The 21888-nt window shown below is 35.9% G+C and overlaps 6 protein-coding genes and 1 long non-coding RNA gene across 11 annotated transcripts; 3 read left to right on the top strand and 4 right to left on the bottom strand.

The window, feature by feature from the left end:
* Nucleotides 1-1894: 1894 nt before the first annotated feature.
* On the top strand, nucleotides 1895-6341 carry LOC136419080 (uncharacterized). Of its 2 annotated transcripts, XM_066405256.1 has the most exons (7): nucleotides 1895-2180; nucleotides 2237-2896; nucleotides 2955-3088; nucleotides 4544-4734; nucleotides 4919-5037; nucleotides 5787-5948; nucleotides 6006-6341. In XM_066405256.1, exons 2-7 carry the CDS (start codon nucleotides 2240-2242, stop codon nucleotides 6339-6341), a joined length of 1599 nt encoding a protein of 532 aa, XP_066261353.1. In that variant the 5' UTR covers nucleotides 1895-2180; nucleotides 2237-2239. The 2 variants fall into 2 exon arrangements, with proteins under 2 accessions (XP_066261353.1, XP_066261355.1); XM_066405258.1 differs by lacking the exon at nucleotides 1895-2180 and having other exon boundaries at nucleotides 2213-2896.
* A 54-nt stretch (nucleotides 6342-6395) lies between these two features.
* Nucleotides 6396-7644, bottom strand: LOC136419085 (zinc finger CCHC-type and RNA-binding motif-containing protein 1-like). Its single transcript, XM_066405263.1, has 6 exons — nucleotides 7457-7644; nucleotides 7220-7331; nucleotides 7092-7163; nucleotides 6895-7041; nucleotides 6753-6842; nucleotides 6396-6697 (listed from the first exon to the last, which is right to left on the bottom strand). The coding sequence occupies exons 1-6, from the start codon at nucleotides 7567-7569 to the stop codon at nucleotides 6566-6568; spliced, it is 666 nt and encodes a 221-aa protein (XP_066261360.1). The 5' UTR covers nucleotides 7570-7644; the 3' UTR covers nucleotides 6396-6565.
* A 155-nt stretch (nucleotides 7645-7799) lies between these two features.
* LOC136419523 (uncharacterized) lies at nucleotides 7800-11146 on the top strand. The gene is made up of 3 exons (XR_010753119.1): nucleotides 7800-8071; nucleotides 8123-10974; nucleotides 11076-11146. It is a non-coding gene; the product is annotated as an uncharacterized lncRNA (long non-coding RNA).
* Nucleotides 9505-15623, bottom strand: LOC136419521 (protein pygopus-like). 3 transcript variants are annotated; one of them, XM_066405923.1, is made up of 6 exons: nucleotides 15302-15623; nucleotides 15023-15205; nucleotides 13360-13752; nucleotides 12482-12571; nucleotides 11610-11779; nucleotides 9505-11524 (listed from the first exon to the last, which is right to left on the bottom strand). In XM_066405923.1, the coding sequence occupies exons 1-6, from the start codon at nucleotides 15621-15623 to the stop codon at nucleotides 11345-11347; spliced, it is 1338 nt and encodes a 445-aa protein (XP_066262020.1). In that variant the 3' UTR covers nucleotides 9505-11344. The 3 variants fall into 3 exon arrangements, with proteins under 3 accessions (XP_066262020.1, XP_066262019.1, XP_066262021.1); XM_066405922.1 differs by having other exon boundaries at nucleotides 15023-15220; XM_066405924.1 differs by lacking the exon at nucleotides 12482-12571 and having other exon boundaries at nucleotides 15023-15220.
* A 32-nt stretch (nucleotides 15624-15655) lies between these two features.
* On the bottom strand, nucleotides 15656-16435 carry LOC136419522 (uncharacterized). 2 transcript variants are annotated; one of them, XM_066405925.1, is made up of 2 exons: nucleotides 16229-16435; nucleotides 15656-16149 (listed from the first exon to the last, which is right to left on the bottom strand). In XM_066405925.1, exons 1-2 carry the CDS (start codon nucleotides 16323-16325, stop codon nucleotides 15656-15658), a joined length of 591 nt encoding a protein of 196 aa, XP_066262022.1. In that variant the 5' UTR covers nucleotides 16326-16435. The 2 variants fall into 2 exon arrangements, with proteins under 2 accessions (XP_066262022.1, XP_066262023.1); XM_066405926.1 differs by having other exon boundaries at nucleotides 15656-16171; nucleotides 16229-16404.
* A 536-nt stretch (nucleotides 16436-16971) lies between these two features.
* On the top strand, nucleotides 16972-19439 carry Mdh2 (malate dehydrogenase 2). Its single transcript, XM_066404512.1, has 6 exons — nucleotides 16972-17125; nucleotides 17914-18083; nucleotides 18135-18217; nucleotides 18322-18473; nucleotides 18525-18761; nucleotides 18813-19439. The coding sequence occupies exons 1-6, from the start codon at nucleotides 17063-17065 to the stop codon at nucleotides 19113-19115; spliced, it is 1008 nt and encodes a 335-aa protein (XP_066260609.1). The 5' UTR covers nucleotides 16972-17062; the 3' UTR covers nucleotides 19116-19439.
* On the bottom strand, nucleotides 19427-21678 carry Ccdc114 (Coiled-coil domain containing protein 114). The gene is made up of 9 exons (XM_066404505.1): nucleotides 21583-21678; nucleotides 21266-21532; nucleotides 20681-20874; nucleotides 20459-20633; nucleotides 20229-20411; nucleotides 20022-20172; nucleotides 19750-19962; nucleotides 19596-19699; nucleotides 19427-19519 (listed from the first exon to the last, which is right to left on the bottom strand). Exons 1-9 carry the CDS (start codon nucleotides 21676-21678, stop codon nucleotides 19472-19474), a joined length of 1431 nt encoding a protein of 476 aa, XP_066260602.1. The 3' UTR covers nucleotides 19427-19471.
* Between the last annotated feature and the right edge of the window lie 210 nt (nucleotides 21679-21888).

Genomic DNA, 21888 nt, shown 5'->3' on the forward strand with positions numbered 1-21888 from the left:
GTTGTCGGTAGACTGAAGAATGGTGCAGTTTACATTAATTCTCTGAGTTAAGAGCCGACGAATCAACGTATTGGTGCTTATCTTTACCAAAAATTTACATGGAAACCCAGAAACTACCCGTTTATCCACTCAGTATAGATGATATCTGTTCCAATAGGAAAAAAAAAAATTCCAAATCATCAGAAGCAGCCATAAATATGCGCAAACAGTCCCGAAAGATATACTGCTCATATTCCTGTAGGTCTGGAATTGATTTTTCTCTCTATTGCAACAGCCCTAATATTGATTTAGAAACTGACAATTCGACTTACCCCAAACGGAGGTTCAGGTACGCTGAATTCAGGCTCAGCTTAACTACACATATTCAGCCTTATTGCTCGTGTCCCTAAATAATAACAAAAGAATTTCCAAATTTTAAGTAGAATTTCACATTTCGTGCATTTGAAAAGCAGTAACCGATTTTCGAAAACTTCCTCCCTTCGATATTTTTGAAAAGCAGGATTTCAAGAAATTGTTACATTTTAAAAGAACCTGTTTCGCCACTGGTGCTAATGTCAGATCATAGGCCGAGACACCCACAAAGTGCAGGAGAATTTGGAATTTGATTTTAGAAAAATCAGAGGTGTATCGGGTCAGACACTTTGGCTAACAGTTACAAATCAATGTTTAATATATTTCAAAAGCAGGATTTTAGGAAATTATTGTATTCCAAAAAAAACTGTTCGGCCATTGACTATAACATCAGATCAAATCGATCAAAAATTAAGAGATGTTACCGCCACGCAATTCCAGTGGCCCAAATTGAAAAACCCCTTTTGCGCATTTTTTTAATTTGCAAAAATTTTCAAAAGCAGTGGCGTTCGCTAAAGCAATTCATCAGAAATTTTCTCTTTGACTTTTTTTACAGAGTTTCAATCCCTTCAAGCTTGGCTTTTGACTGAATCAGAACTTTACCCGCAAACCCATCTCTTTTCAGAAAAACCCATTCGAATTCCATCCTCGTCACACATGTGGCCGTTGACGGGCCGGTGTGTTTTTGTTGTCAAACGAATGGGGTTAATACTCTTCCACAAGAGAAAAAAAGAGTCTGAAATACGATACGTCGCTCGCTGGTGCACCACGTATATTAACAGCGCTTTTTTCTTGATGAGGCTCTTAATTAAAAATACTTTAGGCCCAAGGGGCAGGAGGCTTTTTCCCTTTTACAGAAAAAAAATTGTCTGGATTGGTGTTGAGAGTAGTTTGATAAAAAGCAAACAAGACTTAAGTCGAAGATGTCATCTGGAAAATTATTAATGAGTTTAGAAGGTTTTGGGTAGCGACTATGAATTAAAGTTTCGGATTTCATATTTGTGGATAGTGGATTAGAACGCTCTTTAAATTTATAGCTATTTTGAAAACACATTGTTCTAGAAGAATCCTTTTTAAATTATTTAAATGTGGTTCATGTTTTTCTAACATTAAAAACAAGATCCTAAATTAGGGTGGCGAGTCTTGAACGTTAATAACACGTGACACCTGCAAGAGGGAAGCAGCTTAAATATAAGTCCATATATTTGTCATCTGAATTTTTTCTGGATTGCTTGCTAATACTTATTGGATGCTTTTTTGAGTCACCGAGAAATTGATTAACAAATATTTCATACAGGGTGTATTTTTCAAAGTGAAATGAAACAATGAAATCAAACCATTAGTTCATAATGGGTTAAAGTGACTACCCTTATTTGTGGCTAAGAGGAGGTTCATTGTCACGAATTTTTATCGCGATTCCCTCCCATTTTTCCTTGCTTAAAACTTAAAAATCCTCTGTCCTGTCTCCCTAACAAATTTCATAATTAAATCTAAGACCGAACCAAGAAAAAATTCGTTGAACCTTACAATTCTTCTTCCTACAAATCCCTTAAAAACAGGTGCGTAACAACGCATAAACAAAACTACCAGTCATGTAACCCTCCCATATCCAGGAATGCACCCAATATGTGACGCTAATTGGTGAAGAACCCGAGCTATTCCCGACCATCCCCGACTCTTCCCCGGTCCCTAGGGCATAGATATATCACTTATGCCTGTCACCTTAATTATAGTACGCGTTTTAAATGAAACACATTCAGAGTCGGTGCGAAGTGGTACTTGGAACCATGCGGTGGTACCTTTAGGGTTTATTTCGTTAGTGCAAATAGGTAAGTTTCAAAAACTGTGATATGGTGTAGGTTTACCACAGTGATATGGTTTGTAGATAATGCTTTTAACTCCGGTAACTGAACGCTCCCCTAACATGATGATGTCATCAGATCAGCTCTACAACCCCGTGACTAATTTCTCCCAATCGGAGTTAATGGAGAAATTTAATTTGGCCTTTTATGAGGCGCAAACTATATCGAAGAGAGATATTGCAGACACCTTTGAAAATTACCAAGAAAAATCTGAGGAGAATGATGATTATTTAATAGACTACTTAATCTCGGAAGATGCAGCAAGTCCTCAGGATTGCGATATTAACTTCGATTTTAATGACTTCGTCGAAGACTTTGATCAGAATGTCAGAGACTCATTTTCCGATTCTACAACAACAGATTTTGACACGGGGACTTTCACCACTGAAACTTCAGCTGCTACATTTAACGAAAATCCTCAATTTTCCAACTTTTTCGTGCCACCTCCCATATGGATCAATCTCGAGGACAGCGTCGCTGACAAAGACAAAAACAGCCTCAATGGTATAGATTTGTGTGAAGTATTAAGCAGTGGATCATTGGACTGGAACTCTGATGTGCAAAGCCTGGACCAGGGTTATTCAAATTCGTTACCGCCGGTAGGGACAATTACCAAGAATAATTTCGATTTTAACTGTTACGTGAGGACTGTGCCCGAAGACGATATGGGATATTTCAAGACCGTAAGTTTAAATTTCGAAAAATAATTTATGAAATCGTATAGTAATAAGAGAATTGTAGGACTTGGAGAGTAAAAGTGAGTATGGGCATTTGGTGGGAAGTTCTGAGATGCCTCAACAAATTCAAGTGCTGGAGGAGAATCAAATGGTACTAAAGCAGTCTGAGGCTTTGCTCAATGACGACCCTTTGTTAAGGTAGGCTTAATTTTAATAGTGATTGATCAACTTTAAGAATCAAAGATATTCATATGTATCTGAAAAAGCCTGTTTCGCAACTCAAATCTTAAGAGTTCAAGACATTTTCTTTTCTGGGAATTTTTACATTTGAATCTAAGGACAAATTTATTAATGTGAGGTTCATTTTTGTTAGTTTTCCTAGAAATAAGGAATATTCTTAATACTGAGGATCAATTTTACCGTTTCTAAGGAAAAAGCTTGAAGTTGAAAATAACAACACATTAACAATTTGACTCTATACGACTCAAAAATTTAAAACAAACGTTAACTTTATTAAAACACCTGCGAAAACGTAAACATTACCAACAAATCCATTCCATATCAAAATATAGATAGATAGATAAAAATGTCTGATTTTATTAGTTTAAATGCTCAGTTGCCACCACTGTTCTTATCGACTTATGACTCAATTCTAATGTAAAGTTCTACGTAATATATAACCATCTCTTTTTAATAAACGCATTTAAATGAAAACGTATGTGTCAGCTACATCCAAAGCTTACTTTACCACTTCGGATAACAGAATCTACTATCATATAATAAATAAAGATGACTATATGGTACTGGGCAAGTGATGCTAGAGTGTGTCGATAAAATTGGTATAGTGGTGGCAAATGAAAATTTTGATAGCAAAACTAACAATTTTTCATATACAGGGTGAGTCAGAATTAAACCGTCATACGTAATCATGCATAGGAAATTGGATTTTAAGCAAGAAAGTTCTAATAAAAATGTATCCGCAAATGCTTGCTAAGAGCACTACAGCCATTTAAAGATGATCGCCGGAAATTGATTTTTACTTTGTATTTCTAAAACCATTTAAGATAAGTATATGAATTTGTGTGCAAAAATTAAACTAAATCGAGTGGTTGTTTCAAAGTTAAAATTTTCCAAAATTATTAATCAGAGGCGTACGTTTGGGGGTTTATAGAGTTTAATAATACTTCTATTTTAATTTTCAAAATATCATCAGTTCATTCTTTTATGCTTGGCGAAAGAAAAGGATCTTTTTCAGTCAAAGATAATCGGACACAATCTCGATTACAAGCTGTATGAAGAAACACATTAGTAATAAAGAAATCTTCTGCAACAACTTTATTAGCAAAAAAATAGAAGAAAATGAATTGTCAAACAGCTAATTTTAACTTTGAAGCAATCACTTGATTCAGTTTAATTTTTGCATACAAGTTCATACATTTATCTTAAATGGTTTAAGAAACACAAAGCAAAAATCAATTGCCGGCGGCAATCTTTAAAAGGTTGTAGTACTCTTAGCAGCCATTTGCGGATACATTTTTATTAGAACTTTCTTGCTTAAAATAAATTCCCTATGCATGATTTACGTATGACTATTTAACTCTGACTCACCCTGTATATAGAGCATACGGGAAATTGATTTATGAATTTCTTTAGTTCCAGCAACAACTTTTATAACAACCACATTCAAATAAGTATGAAAACCACAGAATCTGAGACTTCTGAGGAAATCATCAGCACTAGAGCGGTTCACTATCAGTGTAGGTGGCAAAATTGCTATCAGAAGTGTCATAGTCAGACGGGATTGGTTGGACACATAGAAAAGTGTCACGTGGAAGTTAAAAGAGGTAAGAAAGAATGGAATTTGAAATAGCGAATTATTAATGCGCTGGCAAATTTACCAGGTAATGGCAAAGTTATCAATTTAGTACTAAAACAGTAAAATTCCTCTCCCTTCATCTCGCACGGAATTTATCCAACTTTTTCAAGTACTAATCCCATGCAATAAATGACAATTTTCTTGATAATTAGGTGACGAATTCACTTGCTATTGGGAGCACTGTCCTCGTAAAACCAAACCCTTCAATGCTCGCTACAAATTACTCATTCACATGAGGGTACACAGCGGAGAGAAACCAAATAAATGTCCGGTAAGTTTGGTAGAAAAACAAACAAAACAGAAGTAATTTCTCAAACTGCACTCGGTTTTAACACTGAACATGCCTACTCAAAAAACAAGTCTCCCCAATAATAAAATAAATCATCCCCGTTTAAAGCGTCGAACAACCTTCGCCGGATAAACAAAATAACACGCACTGTGCTAGTCGGTAGACTTAATATTCATAGTTTATTAAACATCACATCGCATATGACACCTTTTACAATAACAAATAAGTGGCATCTGCCTCTATGTGAAGCATGCTCTAGGTTAACAGGTCGTGACCCTCTTTCACTACAGGAAAAAAATAAATGAGCCACAAAGCACAAAAATGGAACAAGAACTTTATTAATTATTAGGATATAATATATCTTGAGATTCGTTTCATGCCCAACTTCAATAGAATTTTCCCGGGGACATTTAAGCCAGCTAATCCCATTTAATAATGACATCTTCCGTATCTTTCCCGTTTCAAATTAAATTGCTTGTGTCCCCCAAAGAAGCAAAAGTATCAAATTCTAATAGCTACGCGGTCACCTAAATTGACACAACTGGAGTTTATGAGCTTCATAGAAAAAGAATGACGAAGACACATGCATTTGTCCCAACATGTGTGCTCTAAGCAATACGAGAAGCACATAAAATAACGAAAATTAAATAACGACTATTTGCTGAGTCAGAAATATGTGCTGCATTGAGAGAATATATCAATGTTTTTGTTTACCTCCTTTTTCTTTGCAGTTTAAAGGCTGCATTAAAGCCTTTTCCCGGCTAGAAAACCTGAAAATTCACCAAAGGAGCCACACCGGGGAACGACCGTACCTGTGTCAATTCAACGGATGTTTGAAATGTTTCTCTAATAGTTCTGATAGAGCTAAACATCAAAGAACACATTTCGACACTGTGAGTAGACCTTTAATCCGGCAATTTTGATTTTATAAACTGCTCTTCCTTCTGCAGAAACCGTACGCCTGCCAAGTAATCGGTTGCCACAAAAAATACACTGACCCCAGCAGCTTAAGAAAACACGTAAAAAATCACACTCATGAAGAGCAACTACAAATCAAAAAGAAGAGTCAAGAAGACTGCGTCTCTAATGAATTAGTGAAGAAATTCCTGGATCCAAGCAGGCAGAAAGCGATAAAAATTGAGCCAGTTTTCAATAACTTTTCAGCAGATCATACTTATTCTACCATCAATCAGAGACCATTTAATATGGCCAAGTATGTGTCAATAAATGTAAAACAGGACTTAAAAAACAAAATTGAAAAGAATAAAATTAGAAGAATTTGTTAAAGAATTTAAGGGGGACGTTGAAAGGAATTTTGTGATATGTAAAAATGTAGATAGTAACATACACTTCGTTTTGAAAATTTATTTTTTTAAATGCTTTGGAAAGATACTAAATGCGCAATTGTCAATAAAAATATTCAAGTTGAGTTGGAGCAAATTACCTTAAATCCTTGTGGCTGCATCCCACTTCCCTGTAACAAAAGGTGACTCCAAAACTAAGGCTCTCCTCAATCACTTTCTTCTTCATCACTAAAATATGTACTTTTTTTGAACTTTTTCCTTGTCATGTCTTGGTGATTTGAATCATAAGATCCTGTAGCCACTTTAAAGCGATACTCCTCTAAATCATGTTTTTCTTGCTAAGATTTGTAATAAAAAAATAATGTCCAAATATTCTTGAAAGTAGAAACTTACTTCATCCTTGATAGCTGCACTTAAAGATTCTTCATCTACAGGCACCTTTAGAAATTCATCATCTGAGCTATCAAAGTACTGCTTCTCCTCCTGAAGTACTGTTCTTTGTGTTTTTGTTAGCTTGGAAATGACTGAAAATTACCTCTGTGAGTTCTTGATTGGATTTGCTTTTGCGCTTTCTAGCTTTTTTAGGCGGCGGCTCTCTTTCTCCCAGGAGATTTTTCTTGCATTTATAACTCAAATGGCCACTCTCTCCACATTCATAACACTTTGTTTTATCTGGATATTCCTATTGTGATATATGTTAAGATAGTTTAATGTATTTTGTGATTAGCTTACCCGTCTGCGAATAAATTCCTTAGCCCTCCCATTATCCTTGGCTATGCTGGCTTTTAAAGTTCTACCAAACATCTATGATTCATGTAGAACATGAGAAGTTATATTGTTTTTAGTAAAGGAATAATCACCTCTTTTAAATTTGTTTCCTGGACACACATTTTAGCATCTTCCGGTTTCAGAAATAAAAGAAAAGCTACACCCTTGCTCTTATGTGTTTCGCGGTTTTTGACTACAGTGACTCTAAAAACAAGGAGAAAAATTGCAATTAATATATAGGAACAGACCTATAATAAAATTTATTTAATTGAAATAAGCCATGAGTATGCAATATATAACGATAATGCGTAAGGGGCCTAAATAATTACTTGACAATCTTCCCATGTTTTTCGAAAACTTTATGCAAGTCATTATTCTTCAGCTCAAAGGGCAAATTTGAGACATACACAGTACTTTTACTGGGGACCAAACCACCACTCATCCCGATGGTTGTAAATTAAGCACCTGAGTGAAAAAAAAAATTATTTTACAATAATTTACTCGTTTATTTACGACTTAAGTAATAAACAATAACAAATGCGAATCAATTTTAAGGTTATGCATACATGCTCTTTTGACGTTTTGACAACAAATAGCTGAGTCGATTAATTTTCTATTCTTGCCTGCCTCATATAAATGTGACAAGTAAGAAAAAGATGGAAAACCGCTGAAGTAAAATTAAAATTACGTGAAAAATGGAAGTCACTAATGATAGGTGGTCCATTTCTGTTTAAATTTACCTAACATTAAGATTTTATAGAATTAATCACCCGCAAAAATTGTAATTCATAATGCCTTACCGATGCTCAGTCCCAAACTGCAAAGGTAATTACTCAAAAGCCAAGAAAGTGGCAGTTTTCAGCTTCCCGAAGGACCCTGAACTGGGACAAAAGTGGATTGAAGCAATCCGAAGAGACAAATTCAAACCAACTACCTCTAGCAAAGTAATAATTCCTATATCACAGAACCAACACGATACAGGACAATTTTTTCAGGTTTGTGAACTGCATTTTGAGGATGACTTAATTGAACGAACAACTGCTTACCAGACACTCACAGGGGAGATCTTGAAAGTTCGCCTGAAGATCCCTCGATTAATCAAAGGGGCAATACCCAATAAGTTGTTGCCAAGTTGTTTTGACGTTGTTTATATTAAAGTAGAAAAATCGATAGATGAGGAGGAATCATCAGGCAGTGAACCAGAAGTAAAGAGAGTTAAAACTGAAGTGAAACCAGAATGTGTATGACAAGGAGGCTGTGATGAGACTCGGAACTGGCTCTATGCAATGGGTGAACTCTCTATTTGCATAGGGACGTAAATAGCCCCATACAATTGAGACATAATATTTTTCTCAAAATTTTCCCCTCTCATTTAGGAGAAGAAATAATCACTTTTCCTTCATCCACTTTATAAATACACATAATATCTAGAACTTTTTTTATAAAATAGAATATTGGTTATAGCATAAGTTAGATGTACACCTCTGAAAAAAGTGCCTTTTACTCTATCTTCAAATGTCAATGATCCCCCTTCACATCCAGAATAAAATTATTTGTGGGAGTAAAAGTACCACTTTCCTCCTTTGTGCAAATCGGTATTGCACACTAAACCTTCGCATCAACATTCAAGGGAGTGAAAAGCATTTTCCTCCACAGATGTGCATCAAATATGTTCTTTGGCCAATACTTTGTTTTAGAAAAAAGGAGGCCAAAAAGGTGTAAGTTTTATATCGCTTTATTACATATATTGACTCGTATTTAAAAATCAAATGTAATTTTTTGTTTAAAATCTTCAATTATTTGCTGTATTGTTTGGCCATTTATGTTCAATTTCGTAATCTATCGATTTTTAATAGTCAATTGTGACCAGTGGAATGACTTCAAAGCAAATTTTGCTTCTGTAATCCTATAACTTCATACTTACTGTACCTACTTCTGCGTAAATGCAAATTTCTAAAGTTAAACTATTTCTCGCAGAAAATAAATCTGAAATTCAACAGTAAGTATTTTTGAGATGTGCCTATGCCAAGGGGAAGCAAAAGCACTCAATATCAGCAAAAAAGTTTCTTGTGCTAAAGCACTAGCAATTCTTGTTTTGCTGGTGTATCATGCTTTTGCTAGGTAACAAGGATTTTGTACCTGCAGATAAAATTTATCGGATAAAAATACCTCCATTAAATAACTTTATTATAAATACAAAAAGTCCGTTCTAGAAACGGACTAGTAGCACTTTTGTACAGATTTAAGTCAGGATGAGGATCAATTTGTTAATTTCATGAGAGAAATGATTAAAGTTATCTGTACTTGGAGATATTACTGTCTATATTCATTAATTCCGTACTTTGGGCTTCAATCAGCAATGTAAAATAGGACGACAAACATTTTCTACAATCTATTATTTGATTCACTTATTGACACAAGTAGAAGGAACCTACTTAATAGTTATTCACATACACAAATATTTACAATAATAAATAAACTTTGCACCCGGAAAATATTGGTCCCAAAACAAAAATGTATGGCAAAAATCTTTGAGGCATCAAGGATACTTGTAAAAGTCATAATATTAAAAAAAATAACTATTATTACGTGCTTATTTATGTAGATCTGATCATTGACGAGTGCAAGATAATATTTTGGAACAAATGTGAATTTTTTTTATTGTTTGGGAATAACGGATTGCACTTATGTGTAAGTGGAAACGACGACTCACCCAAACATGAGCCGTTATTCTCAAACAAAATAAGAAGGAAAATCATCAAATGTATAGGACATATTTACATAAAATATGAAGGCTTAAAAATTTCCATAAGTCTTTTGGTTTACAAGGTTACGGTGTAATGTTTCACTACATGTATCTAAACTTTGAATTATGCTATTTCTATCACTACTAGTTAACTTGTTGTTGCTACTTCATATAGGATAACTAATATTTACAATATGATTTGCAATATACAGGTATTAATGATTTTTGTTTAATATTCTGCAAATATTAGCCAGAAACCACAATTTAATGATTTTCAGATTTACCCAAAAACTTAACTAGTAATTTTGCTATACTTTTTACAATATATACAGAACTCTTTAAGTTTCTTAATTGACTTATACGATAACTATCTAGTTAAGTTAGGCAGAACAATGCTCATTTTCAATTAGAAAAATTTCGCTTAAAAGCCTGTTAAAACTGTGCAAAAACATTATATGTAGATTGGCAATACGGTTTTTTTCAACTAGAAAAAGCCTCTTTAAAATCACAACAATCAACCCAATTCAAGAAATATTTAAGCATTTTTATGGCACAGCACTTACAGTAGTACAAAGTTATTTTAACTGACCCTTAAAAAAATTTTTATGTCTCTTTGAAGTTGGCAAAACTCGAAATCCATTGTTCAAATTGTCTCTGTTCTTAAACTTGAGTGCAACAATTTTGTCACAACGAAATAGCGTAATACTGATTAAATGCTTGATCGAAGGCACTAGAAAAGGTTAAAACTACCTTAGAAGCGTTCTCAACGTAAAACTAATTAAAGAATGTTTTTTCCAATGTAGGGCAGGAAAATGCCATGGAGGGATACAATCGGCAATTACATTGAGGTTCCCCTTGTTTTTAGGACTTCAAGTCACTTTACCTTGCCATAAAATGAGCCAAACAAATATTGGCTTAAATTTGGGCAAAACAATCTAATACTCCACCTTTGACGAAGGAGCAAGATACAGGAAATGTGACAAATACCTCGACTTAAGCATAATCGCTATTGATGGGGGCAAAGGAAACAAACAAAATCAATGACAACTTAAAGCACTTGGAGGAGAGATATTTCTGGTCGAGATCATTGAAATTATTGCAGTAGGTGTATATACATTACTAAAGGTGGAAAGAGATTTGTATGTGTTAAAAGGACCCACGCAAGATATCCAACATAAAACGGAAAACGGGTTTATTTTTAGGTTTTAGTTTCTGAGATATTGGAATAGATTACGACAGGCTTTCCTCTGTATAATCACTTACAAAGGAGCACCATAACACATATATTATTCTCACATATAATTAGTCTCACTCTCGCAGAAGAAAAGCTTGACATCTGCTTATGTGAGACGAGCACTCTTTTAATTCCCTCTGCCTCTTTCAACCTTCACTAGAACGAAAACCTCGAATCTTACACCTCCAAGTCAACCGAATTGTTTATCTCCTATACACTCCTCACGAAAATGGGATACTAAGGCTTAAACTTAACAAGTGGTATGTTTTTTGTCGCCAGGCATTTGTCGCACACCCATTCGGCGTACACTTCCGCGGTTAATAACTGGAAAGCGTGCTCCGTTAAGCCGGTGCAACCGCGGTGAAACCAAAAATTGCACCCACTTTCGCATAAGATAGCCTGATCGTTGTCGTGTACCTAAGTGACAAAAAAATTCCATTATCAACACACAAAAACACCATATTTTTCGGTTTGAAATTACAACATTTAGCTGAGTGCTTACCTCTTTATGACAGACTCCACAAGGGTAGATAGGGGGAGCATTGGGGTTTTGAGAATTGAACACCATTGGCTGATCGGCAGGATACACCTTACCTGCACTTACTGGCATTGGTTTTGAGTACATATTAGGCATGGGGGACATCATGAAATTGTTGTTGTTTATTGGAGGGCCTGAATAAACAATTTTAAATTATTCACTAATGAGAATTATTCATTGGTTGAGATTAAAATCAGTGAAAATATGAATAACTGAGATGATTTACTCACGTTTCTTCTAATTTTTTTTTAGACGAAAAACGTATTACATTTGTACATGTAAAATTGCAGAAAGCTGCGTACGGACTTGTTCATCCTTGGCGGCCGACGCTGCAAACATCGGCATGATCGCAAACATTTTCAAAAGCTGGGCGAAAACATTGGTTTTTCTATGAAGTACACTTCAACCTGATATCAAATTCAATCAGGGTAGAAAGTATTTTTGCTATGCTATGCACAAAACAAATTTCCTTTTTGTTTTTCTACAGAATAATTTTCACAACCAAAATGTTAGCGCAAATCGGAGCGGAGCAACGTTCAGTGCACGGAACTAAGCAAATCCGTACGCGGCTTAAGATCATGATGGTTGATATCAGCAACCCTCACCACCCTTGTCAATGCAAGGCGTTTGACCGGGAATGGCATCCATCTAATATGGATAAAAGTATCTGGGAAAAGCTTGAATCAACTCTAATAATGAGAGTTAATTTTCTCTAGCTACGGTTTTTCCATATGCGACTGATAGCATTCTCAGTGAGACAACCTGCATTTATTATGTAAAACCGAGATAACGAATGACTGAAATAATTACGATTTCCTACTACATACAACAAATACCTTTGTATTGGTCAATAAGACCCGGAAGTCCCGGATCTCGCTTCGTTTTCTGAGTTTTCAAATTTAATATTCCTGGGGACATTATTTCCACTGATCAGACATAGGGAAATATGTATTAGTGCTATAGAGATACTATTAATATTTATGTGGGTAGTGATAAGTTGGGATTAAAACTTCAATAATTCCATTCATGCAAACAGCAGGAACTCCACGAAACTTTAAAACTAAAATATGGGTGTTGTTTCAATAACTACACTGGTAACTCTATAGTGACATTCGTTTAATAAGACTCTTTAAACCTCAAGTTTTATGCTGAATGTTCCCCGTAAAATTCGAAATAATCAACAGAAATGATGTAATGATTTAGAATAATTCTTAATGATACAAGCAACCAAAAACTTTCTAGAGAATTTTCTACACAAGCCAGCAAGCAACACATCGCAAAACAAAAAAATTAACACACCCATAACAACTAGTTATCATCCACCAAAAAACTTTTAGTCACTCCGGCAATCTCCGAAAAACCGTCGTGGTTCTCCTACGATCCCGGCACGACTAACTGCACTACCAAATCAAGCAAAATATAAAAAGCTCCCAACAGTACCAACGCGCACATTAATATGATTTTAAAACCCATTATTTTCCATTAATAAAAATAACACCCGTCATTACTAATACATTAAATTGTATTCTTGTGTCTATTTCATTATCTAACAACATTACAAATATTTAATTTTAAATTAATCTAGTTATTAGCAGAAAAAACGCTTAATTGCTCTTTGAATGGTGCGGGTTTTAATGACTTACTTAACAACCTTTCGAGATTATCAGATTTAATTGTGCGCAAATGCCCGATGCTTACGCAAAATAACACTCACCAATAGGTCCATTAGGCCCGTTCATGGGCCCCATTCCTCCTCCAGGTCCGTGTGGCCCTCCGCCTCCATGTGGCCCCATATGCCCAGGTCCGGGGCCAGACATGGGTCCATTCATAGGGCCGTTCATGGGGCTGTTCATATGGTGCGTGTTCATGGGACTGTGCATTGGGCTCGTCATGGGGCCGCTAATTGGCCCGTTCATTGGATTATTGGGTCCTCCACCGTTCATAGGGCTGTTCATGGGGCTGTTCATCGGACCACCCATCGGACTCGACATGGGGCCGTTCATTGGTCCGTTCATAGGACCCATCGGACCGCCCATAGGACCGCAACCTGGGCCCATTGAACCTTGCATCGGGCCCATTCCGCCGATGGGACTGTGCATAGGTGGGCCTGAAAACATTATTTCGAATTTACTAACTTGGCAACAACCTGAATAAAAGCGGAACATCGCCGATATGATTTTCATGGCAAGTGATCGCCTTGGGGTATGTATGTGTATAGTTAATTACCAAGAAGTACCTTAGAACTATAATTCACTTCTATGTATATAATTAAAGCTTTGTGTCAAGAAAGAAATATTGCAAAATACGAGTCATTGGAACAGTGAAACGTAACTACTAATTATCTATTATATTTTTAAACTTTACCATCAGGTTCGTTTTCATTGTGGCATGGTTTCCTTTATTTTTAATGCGCCTTAATTGGTGTTCTACTTGTGTTCGTATGGGAAGTTAATGAAAGAGATTTGCATATTAATGAAGTGATAATGACCGTATTAAAGCGGTTTTTATAATTGAACAGGCGAAATTTTCACATATTAAACGAATTTAAGACAGAAGGTTTGAACAAAGTTGATTAAATCTCGCAAAATTTCTTTCTAATTTGTATGATATTTTACGTTGTATTTACATTACCTATAATACCTCCGAATGAACTTAGTTTTAAATCAAATTCAGAAATATGTATTCAACGGCCTTTTCTTTTATTGGCCTTTTATTTGGTTATATGAATCAACGATTGCATCATAGGGAGCAAAAAAATGTTTTCTCGCTTGGGAGTAAATGATCCAGCCAGTTTAGCCCCTCTTCAGAGGCAATAAAGCGCCTACTTGGATCTTCCAAATGGAAAAAAATATCTTTAAACAGCAAAACTCAAAAATACTTCAGTTGATTCCAATTACATATGACATACAGACAACGCCACTAATCATATGCAGCGTACCAAGGCATTGAAGAACTGGTACTGATTACATTATCTTTACTAACCATAAGTTTCCTCCAAAGAATATCAACATTAACTTAAATTCGTTGCAGACAAACTGAACTTTCTGTATTAATATGCAATTAGGAACCTCCGAAGCATGATGTAGATATGTCATCTTTTTTAGGTATATTATGCATTTGTATATAGCTCCTTAAGGTATGGGATTTGCTCACACAAAATATTACCATTTCGACGCATACTTATTTTCTGCTTGATCCTAATTGTAAAAAACACAAGCACTAAATATACATGACCATGTTTTGCTTTATAACCCTGAATTATGTCCAAACATCAAGGGAAACAACTGTATATTACAATAAAAAGGGACAGAAAATCTATCCACTACATAACTCACCGAGGCCTTCTTTCTAGTAAATTTAACAAGATTTAACCTGACCTGTCATTCCTGGATGCATAGGTCCACCTGGTCCTGGGCCACTAGGACTATTCATCATATGCGGACCATGAGGATGTGGTCCAGACATTGGTCCCATAGGCCCTCCCATTCGAGGTCCTCCCTGCATCATAGGATTCCCCATTGCATTGGGACTGTGCATGCCCAAATAACACTTTTGACTTCCTAAAAAACTCATGCCTATACAAGATCATCCCTTAAGCACAATCTTATAACAATGTAGTTATACCCATAAAATTAACAAGCAGTGCAAGTTCCTACCTGGCATCATTGGTGGCCTTCCCATACCCATGGTACACTGCATGGCATTAGGCATCCCCATTGGCCCTCCCATAGGGCCCATTGGAGGGCCCCGCATGCTCATACTACTCATGGTACTTGGGCAGTCATCAAAAGGGTTTGAAGCTATGATAGTGTCTCCATAACCACTTGGAGTGGGAGGTAATAGATCCTGTACATTAGGAGGGGCTTGAATGGGTGGTGCCTGATTATTTTTCCTGCGTTTCTTGGGATTACTTGGAGGCCCAATTATGTCAGGCCCCAAATTAGGAACATTTAACCTGAATGGTGACATGTTTGCCATTCTGTTTTAGTTAAATTGCTTATCTAATTTTATCACTTAAACTGAGGTTCAACTAAAGTTAACTTTCCGTTACTGGATTGTTTATAATGAAACACAGAGGTTTTGGATCTAGTTGACCAAAATTTGGTGGTTTTGCCACTTAAAATGTCTTCTGGATTCACTGCAAGAACTTGCAAATCAGCCTCATCAATGCCATGGAAGGAGAGTTTTTGTGGCCGCTTCACTAAGCTTTCCTTTACAATGTGCTGCACTGAATCATTATTGGTTTTGGCCACTTTCAGAAATCTCTGAGAGTTTTTAAATAATCGAACTCTAGATTTACAAGACTTTTTTGTAGGAATACTGTCACTGTCAACAGTGGTTAAGACCTTCTGCAACCTTTTTTCTAGCAAACTGGACAAATGTTTAGCAACATAGTTTTGGAACTCTGGGGTTACTCGAAACAGTCTGAACTGACCATCTTCCTCTTGGCTCTTCCGTAAAGATGGTGGGAGTTCTTGAGTATGGGTCGCCTCTGATGATTTAGCTATAGAAAAACCACCCAGAGCCTTTAATTTATGTTGTAAATGGAGGGTTTTATGACCCTCTGTAGGAACATAACTTACCAAGATTCCTAGTAAACATAGATTCATTCAGAAACTTAGTATCGACAGCTTCTGTTAGGAGGTCCAAATTCTCGTCTTCGGAACTATCTGAGGTCATTTTCTCTGTAATATCGCGTAAAAAAACGATTTTTTGGCCATGATAAGTCTATTCACAAAGAGGCGACCATTTTTTAACATAAACAGTCTTCTTGGTTCTTCGTTTCCTGCTGTCAAAGCTTTGTCAAGTCATTTAGTAGGCTGTCTTCACGTCAGATGGCCAGGCGAAGATTTGTAAAAATTAAAAATACGCATATTCACGGAACAAATTAAGGGAATTAAGTTAAGATTTACTAAGACACCTGTTCGATGTAATGAGTAATTTTTCTAAGAAAAAATGTGGGAACAGTTTCTTATATTGTAAAAAAGGCAATATTCTTCAAGTGCCAAGTTTGAAATTCCCGCACTACTGCCACGCAGTTAAGTTCTAAGGTCTTTTAAGAGAGGGCGAAACGAAAGTAGATTTTTTTATAGAGAGAATTTTATATATAGAGAATAATAGTATATTTTGCGTCAAAAAGATATATATAATAAAACAGAATAAAATTTCGAACGTAGGGAATAAGCGATTAAACCAACTAAAGTTTTAAAATATATAAATAGATTTATAAGTCGTTGCCTTCCGTGAGATGGCGATGCAGCACTATCATCTACCTGCGTCACATGTTTCCATTTTTCTTTTTGACGTCTATGACGCCAAAGTTCCATTTTTTCTGACATTTTCGTCCTAGAAGAGGTCACGTACAGTTTTATCTACTGGCTCTATCAGACATTTTAGTAGAAATTTCTCCATAAAACATGTTTTCCAGGCTTGTGAGACCAACTGTTATATCTGCAAGGAACTTTTCTACGTCCAAACAGGTAAATATACCAAAATCCCTGCGGAAATCTCCAGAATTCAGAAGCTGCCCTTCAGGGAAAAGGCCGGAGAAAAAATGCTGAGCAACCTTATCAGAAGATTAACACTATTTGAATTAAATAATATGATAACTACTGCTAAAATATACAGCAATGCCTTTACTCCAAACTTATAATTTGTCTTAGAATTTTTTATTTCAATTTTTCAAATATTGGGATTAATTTTTTGTTGACTCTGTGACTTCACAGGAGCACATTAAGTCCCAAGTAGTTACTGCTGCAATTTCTAAATCTATTAATTTAAAATTTTGAAACTTGTCAAAACTACACAATATTTATCCCTTAAAAAAAATATATTAAGTAGATCACCTAAGTGTGTTTGCTCATTAATAATGTATTATGTAATATGTTTTTCATATAGGTGTATCATCTATTTTTAAAACTTCTTATAAGTTTCTGGTATCTTCATCCCCTGCTTTAAATTGAACCTTCCTTTGATATTTTTATTCAACCTTCTGAGAGACCATTTACTTCTTCAATTTTTTCTCATTCCACTCAAATCAAAATTGTGTGTTCAAAAACTGTTGGACACTCTAGAAAGCACCTTCAAGTACCTCATATATCTTGGATTTTTAGTGCACACAATTAATCTTGAAATTTACACTGAGTTTACCTACTTTCCCTTATTTTGCCCAAGCCTTCTAATTCTTGTCCAACCCAGAATCTCCTAACCAAACTTTCCATCATTTCCATAAAATTCACATTCAACATTATGTTGATTTTCCTTGCAGAATAATTTCAAGGTAGCAGTTGCTGGTGCCTCTGGTGGAATTGGACAACCCCTCTCACTTCTCCTCAAAATTAACCCTTTGGTGTCTGAATTGTCTTTATATGATATTGTACATACTCCAGGAGTAGCTGCTGACCTTTCTCACATTGAAACTGCCGCCAAAGTCAAAGCGTAAATATCATAAAGCAAATACTTAGCTGCATTTTGAAATGCCTACTTTAGGTTTAATGGAGCTGAGAACCTATTAGATGCATTTAGGAATGCTGATGTTATCATTATTCCTGCGGGAGTTCCTAGAAAGCCTGGTAAGTATTAAAGACATATCAGCATATTGTTATTGCTATGGAGTTATCAGCAATTAATTATCTTGCAATTGCATGCATATTTTTACTTGAAAACAAATGATTAGGAATGACAAGAGATGACCTTTTCAATACCAATGCTGGCATTGTCCGTGACCTTGCTAAGGCCGCTGCTGAAGTAGCTCCTAAAGCTCTTATTGGAATTATCACCAATCCTGTAAATTCCACTGTTCCAATTGCTGTGGAAGTCCTTAAACAAGTATTTATAGTCTCATATAGTACATTGCATGGAATATAAAATGCTTTTTAGGCCGGTAAATTTGACCCTAAAAGGGTGTTCGGTGTTACCAGTTTGGACATTGTAAGGGCTAATACTTTCATTGCTGAAGCCAAAGGATTGAATCCCAAAGATGTAAATGTACCTGTCATTGGAGGACACTCCGGTGTTACCATTATTCCCCTGATTTCCAGGGCTACTCCTTCAGTTAGTTTTCCAGAGGACCAACTTAAAGCCTTGACTGGCCGCATTCAGGAAGCTGGAACTGAGGTATTATGACTGTCTTGAAATTTTTTAGATCTGAAGAGTTTGGTTTTTAAGGTGGTGAAAGCTAAAGCTGGTGCCGGTTCTGCCACTCTATCCATGGCCTTTGCAGGCGCTCGTTTCGCTAATTCCCTTCTTCGAGGCCTTAAAGGAGAATCAAATGTTATTGAACCTGCTTATGTGGTCTCTGACGTAACTGAATCCGAATATTTCTCAACACCTTTATTGCTTGGCAAGAATGGTCTTGAAAAGAACTTGGGATTAGGAAAACTTAGCGATTACGAGCAAGAACTCTTAAAAGCTGCAATTCCAGAGCTGAAAAAGAACATTAAAGCCGGTGTTGACTTTGCCAAAAAGTAATTTTTCCATTATTTGTCCTTCATTTGTCTGAGATTAGTTTCGATCAAGTGAAATTTACAAATTTTAGATCATCCGAAGGTAATAAGTAAATCAACATTCTTTGTAAGAAGTTTATATTGTTTTAGGTATATAAATCAGAAAAAAAGGGCGCTTTCTTTCTAAGTTGAATTATGTTAACTACCAGATCAAGTTGAAAAAAGGTATTAATTTATATATTTAATTATTATTTTTAATCATTGTACAGCGTTATGTTTTCTTAAGACATCATGTGTATTTCAAAATGTTACATTAAAACCGGCCTCAAGTTTGGGGCGTTTTTACAAAGTTGACTTTCCTTCCGCTAAGGAATATTCGCTTTATTTGAGGGATGAAATCATAGGTTTGTCCATTCCTCGCGTTAAAACCTAAAACAATTTCATATATGAAAAGGAAATCGCAATTAACAAGAAAATAATCTTGTTTTTGATATGTACTACTTACTGATCTTTCTGCCAAGTACGTTTCTGTAATTATATCTGAGAGCCTCTTCTCTATAGTTCCAAGATATATCTTCACATTAAAGATGTTAATCGCAGCACTCTCTCCTAAAGAATGTTATATTAAGAATGAATTTTTAACAGCATGTATCAGCTACCCAGCAGTCTTAAAATCGGGCCCATATCGCACTGAATAACATCAAATATCTCCTTAATTCCTTTAAGAGTTTGGTTCAAGTTCTCTCTAGTCTGCTGCAATTGATTTTGATCCTCTGCTGTTAGCTGCGCAGCTATCTCCAAGTCCTGTTGAAGCGAGCTGATAGTTGCTTTGTACTGTTTAGCTCTTTCTTTACAGATTTCTACTTGTTCATCTATGCACAAATATACAAAAAATGTAGATAGAAATAAAGGGTAAAATATCGGCAATTACCAATTTTCTCTTGAATTTCATGAATGCCATTAGTCAAACTCTCAATTTCGTGGCTAAGCTCGTTTACGTAGTTAAAGAGAGCAAAATTTTCTTCCTCTTGCTTCAAAAAGGCTGCAGCTATGCGCTCTACATCCTCCTCATCACAAAATTCCTGTAGAAATGCATGTAATTAAATATGTAAAATATTGACAAAAAAACCGCACATACGCGAATTTTCTTTAAAGTATTCTCATAAATTTCCAACTGACGCTCTAGTTCCTGTTGCTGAAATTCTTGCTTGAGCCTCTCTTTTTCCTCTAAATCCTTCAACACCCTTTTCTGGCCTTTCAGACACAGAAACTCTCGCAAGTTCATATAGTGATCCAAGTCTCTTTGAACTTCACGCATTTCCTACAAAAATACTTGTTCTATTTCCATATTTTCTGTTTCAAATTTACCTCAGAATGAAGAACACAATCCATGTCAGCCCTTTTCTTAAGGGCCTCAAGCTTAGAGCACCATTCTTCACGTTGATCAAAAGCAATTGTGGCTTGGTCTATCAGATCTGCCATGTATTTCTTACCAGTGTTGATGTCTTTTAGGAGTTTTTCCCAAATTTCATTGAAGTGGTTTCTAAGATACCATTGGCTGCAGGTGTACATTATTTTTTTTAACCCTACCTTTCTTTGAGTAAATGATCAATCTCTTCTCGAAGTTCTTTATTGGCAGCCAGAATAGCGCAAAATTTTTTCACCATATTGTCCAGTTTATTCCTCAAAATTTGAAGAGACTTCTGTCCGCTGGTCAATTTTGCTTGGAAGAGGTGACAGGAGACTGAGCTTTTTGGTCGCAACTTCTTAATGTCACCCTCCAACTGATGAACATAAAAACAAGAGTTAGTAACAAGCCTGCAAAAAAGAAATGGGCGTTCAAGTAAAAATGGAAAGAACATTTTAGACACGTGTTTATACTTGTTGACTTCATCAGGCATGTGTGCGTGCAAAGCAGGTACACAAACATCATGCTTATGGGCCCCGTTTTTTACCTTCCATCCTTTCCAAGCTACACGCGAATGTGTTTGTCTTCGAAAATGCGTAACATGTGGGTGTACTTATTTCGTGCGTGTGTACATATGCCTGAAGGAGCCAATAAAGAAAAACTCGTATCTCCGGGTTACTTGATATTTTCTTTCTGTTTCTAATTAAACACTCGTTCCTTTTTTGTAGATGTGTCGCTAACTTTTCCCCCTTACACGGAATAAAGACCTTCTTAATTTGAACTTCCATTTCCACAATTTCTTCCTTTTCCATCCGGACGTGCTCCTGATATTCATCATAGATTTCTAACAGTTTCGTTATGTCCCTGGACATCCTCTTATCCTTCCTTTTCTGATTTTTGCAAGTAGCTACGTTAATATCTTCACAAAGTTTCTCCTTTTCTTCTCTGAGTTGAACAATAATCTTGCGCTGCTTCTCCAATTTGGTGCTGGTTTCGTCTGAAAACGCCAATCTATCATCCTCCATGATGCGCAGCTGAAGAGAAGGTGATGTGGGATGTGTTGATAAGTTTTCCAGGGTATTACCTGTCTTTGAAGTCTTGACAATTCTTCTTCAGCCATTGTAATCATTTCTTTCTCGGTAGATGAATTCGGATCTGGTCTTGCAACTTGAAGATTCATTTTAACCAGTGTGTCTTTACAAGACACCAGTCTCTAAAGTTTGATCAATAACATAATGTGATATTGGTTGCAGGACCAAGAGGATGAGAGTTTGTGGGGTTTTTTGTGTGATATGGATGCCATCATGATAGGTATATATATATATGCAATGTGCATAAAAGCTCCAAAAAGTTGATTTTACTGCTACTAATATTTTCATATACATTTTAG

The sequence above is a fragment of the Euwallacea similis genome, chromosome 2 (genome assembly GCF_039881205.1).
Source record: "Euwallacea similis isolate ESF13 chromosome 2, ESF131.1, whole genome shotgun sequence".
Classification (NCBI taxonomy): Eukaryota; Metazoa; Arthropoda; class Insecta; order Coleoptera; family Curculionidae; genus Euwallacea; species Euwallacea similis.